General features: G+C 40.1%; 1 protein-coding gene across 1 annotated transcript; it reads right to left on the bottom strand.

The window, feature by feature from the left end:
- Positions 1-6833: 6833 nt before the first annotated feature.
- On the bottom strand, positions 6834-9081 carry LOC140348017 (cilia- and flagella-associated protein 91-like). Its single transcript, XM_072434253.1, has one exon. It carries the CDS (start codon positions 9033-9035, stop codon positions 6834-6836), a length of 2202 nt encoding a protein of 733 aa, XP_072290354.1. The 5' UTR covers positions 9036-9081.
- Positions 9082-10653: the final 1572 nt, after the last annotated feature.

The following is a 10653-nucleotide window of genomic DNA, read 5'->3' as shown; positions in this document are numbered from 1 at the left end:
TGGGGGGATGGGCGGGTCCGGGTGGAGTGGGGAGCTGATGGGCCGGGGCGGAGATGTGAAGAGGAACGGACGCAGGCCATTGTCTAGCTGTGGAAGAGAGAGTATGCATCTGTCCCATAGGCCATAGGCTGTAACTCAGAATGTGGCTAGAAAATTTATTTCGCTCCACCACACCAAGACTACTTTTCAAAAGTGGTTTTCCAATCTCAAATATATACTTGAGCTGGGGCAAAAAGTTCTCCGCATGATTTCTTCCAGTATTTGAGAAAATAGGTGTCGAAGTTGCCAGTTTACCCAAATATGTGACAAATTGGGGTGTACACCCATCTTCATACCTTCTTATTTTTTTCATTCTTTGATTTATTACTTCAGAAATTCAGATTCTCAGAGACATAACTACTTTCTTGGAGGATGTAAAGTGGTGAGACTCTGGGTGCTTTAGTTTATGTGCAAACGTAAGTTAAAAAAACAGTTTTAACAATTTTGCATGTTATCGTTACGCACTTGAAAACTCTTACTCCACATTTAGTATTCAACTGATGCTTCAACAATTACAAATTCTCTAGTCTTGATTCATACTACACTATAAAAACATAATATAAAAGTAGTATTTTAACCCTTTCAACACCAGTTGCCCATTTGAAGAAAGCAAACATAGGCTATTGGTAAAAGTTTTATTCTATAGAACGGATATAATTTTATGTGATGTATTTACAATATGAACAAATAATTACAATCATAAAAGCAGTATTTACATCGTGATAAACAGGCTAATTAACATGTGTATCTTTCGATCTGGTATAAGGCAAACTTTCTGCAGAATAGGATATACATACAAACAGAGGAATGATATAAGTATGATTGATGTCAAAATGTGTAAGTACAACATTAACATGAGGCCATTACATTGTACTGGTTTGATTTTTACCTTTTGAGGACAAATATATATCTTGGCAAATTGACAGTAAACAAAGATCAACCTCCTCGGATACATTTACCATGTTTGACAATATCAATTCATCACTAGCACCTACACACCAAGCTAGTAAGTTATAAAGTTCAATTGGCACAATCTTTCTGGCAGAGGAAACATTTAGATCCTCTGATGTAGGAGGCAGATTTGCATCCATCCCTGGGGCACTTTTGACCGCTTGTTTCATCCATACTAGGGGCACTCTTGACCGCTTGTTTCAGTGATACTAGGGGCACTCTTGACCGCTTGTTTCAGTAATACACCTGCACTGTAAACTGTCCTTGAGTGCTCTCGCAATGCTGCATCTATACCACTTTCTGGCACCATTTCTCCATCACTACATGACATCTCAGAAACTGACATATCAGTTTCAGTTGAAAAATCCTGGTGGAGAAGTCCTGTCGTCTTTGTGGAAACCATTTCACTCAGGTTTCTTCTTGGTGGTTTGTGGAAATTCAGCTGTGGGAAGTCTCGCTGTAATCTCTTCTTCAGAAGATCGGATCTGTAAAAATTAGACAAGGAACAGAAATTCATAAGTATTGATAGATAGAAATTATTATTTTATTTGTGTTTTAGTATCCTATGTTTGTCGTTTATTTTGTGTTGTGTTTTAACAGGGTAAAGACTTTTCTCATAGGGTTTTCCCTGTATAAATAAATAAAATTAATGAAAATATGTAGACTCCTGTAGCTAACAGGATTGGTTTGATCTTGAATGAAATTTCATGAATAAACATAGCTGTGATGTTTATCTGATCTTCTATTGTTTTCTTTCATAAACAATAAGAAGGATTTAATTACCGATAACCTCCATGAGCAGAGTGTTTTTTGATGAATTTCTGGAACAGGGACAAAAGCTTCTTCATTCTGAGGATTTCCTGGTTTCAATCAGTTGTGTCCAGATGACAGTGTCACAGAATACTGTATGTCTGCCGTACTCCCAGACTTTAGGTCACCTGTATAAAGCAAGGAAATGCAGTGATTGGTCAGTGATTGAAATATACTAGCTCACTAGAAACAGAAATTTGCTTTGATTCAAACGTTTTTAAAAGTATTGTGTAGTCATTACAATTCTTTTCAATTAAATTATGAATTTATCTAAATATATGGAAATATACATATTTTATTTGATTACCAAAATGTTACCTTTCATCACTTGTCTTCTTTGTCAGAAAGCTTGTGTATTCTTTGTAACACCTCTTGTGATAGAGGTGCCTCTGGTACACATCAGGATGGATTCATCTGCTCTTGATTCAGCTGCTTTGACCAAACTTCCTAGTAAAGGAGAAGTAAAAGAATTTCAATCAAGGGTGAGCACAATCAGTAAACAATCGCAAAAGTTGTATTGCCCTTTTATTCAACTCACATCATCATACAGTCTTACATACATTACATCTACACCTACATGTCATAAACTAGGCACATATATGTATATTTTGGCCAACTTATTTCACTGTGATTAGTCCTATTTACTACGAGCAAGAGAAAACACACACATGCCAGAATCAGTATATAATCTACTCACCAGCAGTTAAAGTTTAAGTTTAAGTTCCAGCTTGGACCAATTTATCTTTCTTTGTCTTGTGAGCCTCTTTGATATAGCGATCAACCTTCTTGCAAATTATGCAAACTGCAAGAAGTACATTGCTTGACTTTTTAGATGATTTTGTCTTAACATCTGTGGTCGTTTGGGAGAAGGTGGCAGAGTTTATGTGGTAGATTCAGAGTCATCCTCACCCTCTCCATGCTGCCCACACACCAACTGTTTTGCCGCAAGCTTTTCAGCACTAGTAATTTGTTTCTTGTCAATGAAACGTCTATAGCATGTAGGGTGAAACGTCTATAGCATGTAGGGTGAAACGTCTATAGCATGTAGGGTGAAAGCCTGGCTTGTTACTCTCCAGAAGATGAGCAAGATTTTCGTCCGAAGAAGCCACAGAAGACGTAGGATAGTTTTGTTTGGCGAAGTTGTCATTGTGTACACAAACAGCTGTTGCTAACGCGCGGTCTATTCCGTCGATTTCTATCCACTTTCGAGCACAAGTCACCAGCTTCCGCCAACGGACAACAGTCAGTGGCTGTGTTTGTTCTTTTTCTACCGATAAAATGTGTGTGATGCACGTGTAATCCATATTTTCATAGCGTTTTCTATCGGCTCGAGAGACAACATGCCGCTCCACGGGAGCAGCCATGTTTGATGTTGTTGTAGTAATCTCTCACCTGATTGGCTGATTCAGAGGCGGAATGATTCAGGCGTAGGGATATTGTTCCGCATTTAAGTTATCGCCGTAAAAAAACTGGTGCGATGCGAGTGGAGAACTTTTGGTCATGAGCTAATGGTACAATGATAATTTTATATTATTTGGAGTAATTTTTTAGTTCTTTGACAGGTGTAGTGAACTTGAACGATACAGGCTACAGCCTATGACCTACCAGGGGAGGGGTGGGCGATTGATCAAATCTCAAGAAGTGAGAATTCAGTTCATTCACCTGCTGTAGGTCCCCCTCCGCCTGGACAGGGGGGACTTTGAAGCCTGAGATGGTTTTCAGGTTCCTCTACACTCCCTGAAGGTTCAAATGGTCAAAAGCACCAAAACGCCTATTCCTAGAGATCTGAAACTTTACACAGTTGTTGTCAGAGGCCGTTTCTTCAGTAGTCTAATCTCCTGGAGACATTCATCAAAGCTTATAAATCTGAACTTTCAAGGGGATTAATATCTAAATTGTATAAATGTATTAACAATAAACAACTGACTACATTAAGGGTAAATGGGAAAGAGGGGGTCAATTTTGTTCTGGGTGATTAAGAGTGGGAATGTATAAGTACATCTCAGTGGAGAACCACAGGATCACATGTTTTGAGGGGATTCTGTTGGGAAAGTGTGCCTCGTTTCTTTATAAGCCCATGTCAAAGCAGCAGGAGGCAAACCACTATCATGTGTTTTGGGATTGTCCTGTTGTTCACAAGTATTGGACTGAGATCAACACAGCCTTACAGACAATTTAGACGTCACCATCCCACTGAATTTCAGAACAATGTATTTGGGCCTTAGAACTCCAGCCATGGACACAATCGGCAGCTAGCATTAGAAGCTTCTCCTGGCAGCAGCGAAAAAAGCAATTACAAAAAAATGGATGACAAAAATGTACCAACAATCAAGGACTGGACTCACATTATACTGGACATTCATAGATTGAAAAAAAATATATATTCAGACTTAATTTGAAAGGGGACACATTTATGGGACTGCGGGCTGAATTGGACTCTTGGGTTGAATTATAAATGCTTTAATTTCCTTTTACTTTGTGTTGGATAGCTACTGTTTATGATTTCCGTATTTTCTCTCTCTCTCTCTCTCTGGTCAGGTTATGTTCGGTTTTGATGTTTATTTTAATCGTAAAAAACTTCAAAAAATAAAATGAAAATAGTATGCTGTGTATAAACGAAAGTGTGTTGTGAGAGTGAAAGTGTGAAAACGGATGGAAATGTGACGCGTTTACATGTATAATATACATGTATGTTCATTAACAAGCACTGTCCCGACCAAATAAATAAACAGATGTTTATAATGTTTCTCCCTGGTTGTATAGACAGCAAATATGACATAACTAATTCCACAACTTTTACCTTGCAACCATAAACAAGAGCCAAAATCTATTTAAATTATGAAATAATAATACTAGCCCATGGACCCCAAAATTTGACATATTGGTACCACTCAAGATGACAATGGCGAGTGAACTTTGTAAAGGTCCATATCTAAGCTTAATATTTGGTTATGATGAACTTTTCAGTTTCTATAGTATCAGTTCCCAGCCCCTGAAGTTTAAAAAACCTCACATCACAAAATTCACTTTAAACAGTCATTACTGTATTGTCTCAAACTTTCATATGAGAATTTTTTTTACTTGGTTAGTTGAGCCCCGGCCCAGTTTCCCAGACATTTATATAAGTAAAATCATCTGTAAAATGTCCTTTTTTTTGAGGGGAGTGTTATTTTGTAATGAAGCCTGCGTAAATTCAGCCTGGAAGACCTAACTCCACCCAATCACGTCTACTGCTATGACAGGGCCGCCTGCTCCCCAGCCCAAGTTACTCCTCTCCATGGCACGGCGCACCTCCTCTTCTCCCAATCAGAGCACCATTTAAACCCTCATGCAGCTGACTCGGCTGCTTCAGACCGTACTGCGTCCCACCACCTCCCCTCCTCCTCTGAATCCCTCTCGTCCTAATCATCCTCTCTACCCTCTCCCCATATCTACCACCACCAGTCTTCAGGCCCAGGGGGGAGACATCTAATGGAATTAGATTATGGAGCGCCCATAATTGCAATTTCTTCCGTCGGGGTCTGAGCGCCAAATAACCCACGTAATAAAAGCTTGCTAAACGGTCCTTTCTGTGTTTAAGTCTCTCCAGGGTGAATTACATTCTATGTGAACCTATTGTTTTACACATAAACAACTATTCAACTATATCTGTGTTTTTTCCTGTGTTTATCTGATACCCTGCATCAGCCCTTTAAAATAGCTCCTGTAATTGATAATACTGTAAATATTTGTAAAGGATTGTCAAAAGAAGATGAAAAACTACAACAGCGTAAAAGGGCCATTCCAAATAAAAAACAAATATGCAGGCACTACGAGAATGAAGTCATAAAATCTCGACATTAAAAGAATTATGGAGGATTTTTTTGCGCCAAATCTGAGTCTCTTCGTGGCGTGGACAGCCGAGTAGTTCATCCACATGTCAATCATAGGACCCACCTATTGCTCAGCTTCGTTGGCTCGTCCCCAGGAGAGCAGCACGTTTCCCTGGCTGCGCATGCGTGGTTGATATGCCGGTGTGTGTCTAAGCGCATGGATCTATTATAATATAGTTCCTCAGTGTACAGCACAAAATTACACTGACAGTTTGAGCTGGCTCTGAAGAGACTGAAATCTATGGAGACGAGAGATGCGATCCGTCGCGCTAATAAACAAACGTATGTGTAGCAGCGAGGCATTTGTGTGCGTCCGCATGGGGGGAGTGCGCATGCGCACTTCCGCTTGAGTTCTCAAATCAGCGAAAAATCCTCCATTATTCCTTTTAAGTTATAATTTTATGAGATTACAGTCAAAGCCAGAAACAAGTGCTAAATTTACAAGAATAAACACGTAGTCAAAATAAAAACATAATTTTTCAAATTTAAATTCAATAATTAAACGTTTAGGGGTCAACGTTGAGGTTGCCACCACGGCTAGTACGCAAAAGAAAACAATGTCTACGTGATTAAAAAACACTACTAACCTTAGAAATCAGCGTGAACCTAAACATCTACTCAATGACATTACTTTAGTGTATAAAACAGCACATAATAGAGCATTTGCTCCAGATTTAACAATACACAAGTATGTGCACAGTGCATACATACACTGTAAATTCAAGCATGAATACATTTAGAGCTATGCACACTGGATGGACAAAATAAATGTTACTAAACTTAAAAAAAAAAAAAGTTCAAATTTTAATTTATTCAACTTAGAGCGTCTCACAGAACTTGTGGATCCACCCCTCACTCCTAATGATGTGTGATCTTGAGGAGTGGAGGAGTCCACACTTTCTCAATTTCAGTTTCTCCTGCTGAAAAGGCTTTACAAATTTTCATGAACCTAGAAACTTAAAAAAAGAACAGATAAATCTAGACTAACTCATGGCCAATGTAGATATTTTGGTTAAAACTTAAAACCAAAAAATATTCATCATATCCTCAAACACATCTCGCTCCCTTTCATAATGCTCCTTTATCTCATGCAGTTGTTTAATTACTGTGTCCTTCTTATCAACCTCCTTCTGTAGAGACATGAATAACTGATATATCAGGTTAATTGTTTGCGTCTGTATGCGGCCCTGGCTCTTTCACTCTCTCGTCGAAGGGGTTCTGAGTAAGAGGGTTAGACAGGCTTTGAGTAGTGTGATCTGGGGACGAAACTCTCTCAAAAGCTTCTTGGATGATGCTTTGAGCTGCTTGCAAGTGTCTCTCCTGTCTTTGTTGAACCTTTTGCCTGACGCTGGTCTTAACCACTTCTGGGAGGAGGAAGCTGTACACCAAGTCATAAACAATGACTTCAGACTGAAGGCTTTCCTCCAGGGCGCACGCCACTTCATTGAACTCTTTGGTCAATTGGTGGATCTCCTTTCTCGCCTGCTCATTTGCTTCTTTCTCTGTGGTTTCCAGAATGGTGTTCTCCAAGTACAAATCCACACTCTCCTGGTTTATCTGGACCACTTGTCTGAAAATGTCATCTTCCTCTTTTCTTCTGCGTTCTTCAACCTGTCTCTGTCCACTCTCCTCTGCCTCTCGGACACGACGGTCTCTCTCCGCGAGGAGAGTGAAGGCATGGATCCTGCGCTCCTGCTGCAGCCTGATCAGCTCTTTAGATAAAGTGTCAAACATGTATTCAAGCTCTGTGCCCACAGCTCTTGCCTGCAACGCCTCCAACTGTTCAGTCCTGCGACTCTGTACATCTCTCTCCTGTTTAAGGTTCAACATTCGATCCTTTTGAGCTTTCTGTAGCTCCTGTTCTTCACTCTGAAGAGCATGAACTGTCCTCAGTTCTCTGATGAGGTTCAGGTGGTTTTCTTTACCTTTAATAAGCTCATATTGAATGGCTCTTCCTCTCAGTAACTTCTGCAAGTTGATGACAGCAATTTCTCTCTCTTCCTCCCCTTCTGGTGGTTCCACTACTTCAGGGGTGACTGGAGGAGAGGGCGTATCAATATTGACAAGGCATTCCAATGGATTCTCTGACCTGTCACTTCTCAGTAGAGCCTTGTACTGCTCGTAAAGCTGAATGGCTCTCTGACCAGAGTTTTTGATCCTGGAGGATTGGTACCTATTTTCCGCTGGTTTATGTGAGAAAGCAGTGCGAGGTTTCATTGCTGTCAAGCCTGTGGTGTCAAAGTTGTAACTTTTAGACATGTCTGCATCACGTTTTCCTCTTACGGCTGAGTGTCTGTGAGAGTAAAGATCAGAATAATCTTTGAAGTGGTAAAAATGTGTTAATTTTTCCATTGCGGTACTGTGCCGGGAGTCCAGTTTTCTAATTGCCCGGAAACAATCATTGTTGATCTTGTTAATTTTAGAACGCTTCTCTTTCTGCAGTTTATGATTAATCTGCTTCAGTCTGTCATGTGTATAATTCTGCTGATTTTCGTCTCTTTTTCTCCAGAGGTCAGTCAGCACAGCAAGACGGGCCTCCTTTAGTTTGTGGATTTCTCCCTCTCTAAAAGCCCATTCCTTGGCCTCCATCTCCTCCATCATGCGTCTCCTCTTGTCCAGCTGACGGAGGTCATCCAATGGAGGAAGGGTTGCCTCCCATGCTCGTTTGGCTCGAACCCGTTCTATCATTTCTACTTCTGCCAAACCTGCAGGCAGTCCATGACCCCAAGTCAGAGATGCTATAGTCAAAAGTTCAGAGGGTGTTGTCACAGATTGGATGATATATTCTGGACTGTAAGGGTCTGTTTGTGTCTCACTCTCTCTGTAGTCAGTCTGGACGGCCACAGTAACATGTGTGGGCTTCTGTTTTGGGATTTGGTCCACACTTGACACAAATTCTTCTTTTGGCAAAGCAAAGATAACGTCTGGGGGCAACTGCTGTTCAAATGGAATCAAAGGGCGTGCAAAATACTTCCAATGATCAGATCCTGTCACACGACCTTCCTCTTTCTGTAGCCATGATGAGGCACTTCTACCAACACTGGCCAGTTGATGCAGTGCCTCTTTGTATTGCTTAGTGTGACTTCTCCATCGGCGGTCAACAGTGGTTGGTACAGGGTCTGTAGGGTCCAGGCAAAATTTGAATCTTGGATAGTGAGGAAGATTACTGAACATAGATCCATACTCTGGGATCTTAAGCACTCGGTCCTTGGACGTGTAGGCCTTGATACTGGACTTGATATGGTCTACCTCTGATGATACTGTGTAAACTGGGTCATACAGATAGTCATAAGTGCGCTCCCTGTTCACAAATGTGCGTATTGCATCTTTATGGGTGATTGTGCTAGTGTTTGAAACACTCATCTTGACAAATATTTCTTTATTCTTTGAAAAAACAGATTAGGAAAAATCAAGTCTAGCTCTATAGTGTAGTTGTTGTCATGTTACTTTTAATAGCGGTTGGCAGCCAACTGAAAAGGTGCATTTACGGCCATCTACTTTATTCTTTAGACTTTATTTCCTTCTTTTTGGTGTTTTATGGCAGTTGGTATCCAAGTCTTAAATTCTGCCGGCCACTGCTTTCAATGGCGGCCGGCAGCCATGTATCTACTGGATTGAGCGGGCTCTTAACTCCATTTCTTTACTTTTATCACAGACTAACTTCAGAGGTGTTCTTCTTCTTCTTCTTCTTCTTCTTCTGTGGTGTTTTATGGCGGTTGGTATCCAAGCGTTACATTACCACCACCCACTGTAGTTGTCTTAGACTTTAGACTTTAATCTTTCGACTTTTTTTCCTTAAGACTCTTCTTCTTCTTTGGTGTTTTGTCGTGGCGGCTGGTATCGCTAAGACTTTATTCCTCAGACTATTCCACAGAATACTTTATTCTTTACTCTTTATTATTTAGAACTTGTTGTTGTAGTTGTTGTTGTTTTTGTTGTTGTGTTGCTTTTAATGGCAGTTGGCAGCCAACTGAAATTGCATTTACCGCCACCTACTGTAGTTGTACATCATCAAAGTATGTGTTTTATAAGAACGGAATTTAAGGGCCAACCCAAAAAATGCGGGGCACTACTTCTTCTTTGGTTGTTGTTGTTGTTGTTGTTGTTTTATGGCGGTTGGCATCCGAGCGTTGCATTACCGCCAGACTTTGGTGTTTTATGGTGGCTGATATCCAAGCGTTACATTACCGCCAGACTTTCTTCTTTAGACTTTGTTCCTGAGCTGACTTCTTCTTTCTTTAGACTTTATTCCTTAGACTTCTTCGCCTTTGATGTTTTATGGCGGCTGGTATCCACATGCTACATTACTGGCAGACTTTATTCTCTAGACTTTTTTTAAACCGCCTATACTTCCGACTTTCTTCAGTTCAAAGCCCATAAGTTCTTCTTCTTTGGTGTTTTATGGGGGCTGGTAAGCCCACAAGTTGTTGTTGTTGTTGTTGTTTTATGGCGGTTGGTATGAATTCTGATTCTTGAATCTGTTCCTGTATCCAATCTGAACTGTTCTTAAAGTGAGTGAATGACATCATCATTTTGATGTAGATGTCATTAAGCAACAACAACAGAATCTGGTTGTCATGGCGACAAAATATTCTACAATGCCTAAAGTTTAAATAGTTTAGAATTCAATGGTGAAGTTTGCAGTTTAAGGTGCATATGGCAGGTTAGCGTACAATAAACATGCCTGTTTTTCCCCAGTTTGACCATTTTGGTGACTCCAGTTTCCCCTACTGCTAGAAACATGTACAATAGCTTTTCTATTAAGAGTGTTTTTTTTTCCTAAAATCTTTCTATAAGTTATCTGTTCTTTTACTTCTGTACCTACTTGCGTTGCAACACTGAAATTTCCCTGTTGTGTGGACAAATAAAGGCTTATCTTATCTTAATAGAATGCTGGTGTATGAAAGAGAGTGTGTTGTGAGAGTGAATCCGAGACAACGGATGGAAATTAGCCCATGGCGTTTAGAATCAGAATTAGAAT

Source organism: Eucyclogobius newberryi, unplaced genomic scaffold (genome assembly GCF_026437365.1).
Source record: "Eucyclogobius newberryi isolate DKJ021-1_F unplaced genomic scaffold, fEucNew1.0.hap1 SCAF_60, whole genome shotgun sequence".
Taxonomy (NCBI): Eukaryota; Metazoa; Chordata; class Actinopteri; order Gobiiformes; family Gobiidae; genus Eucyclogobius; species Eucyclogobius newberryi.
This window is presented reverse-complemented; position numbering and strand designations above follow the sequence as displayed.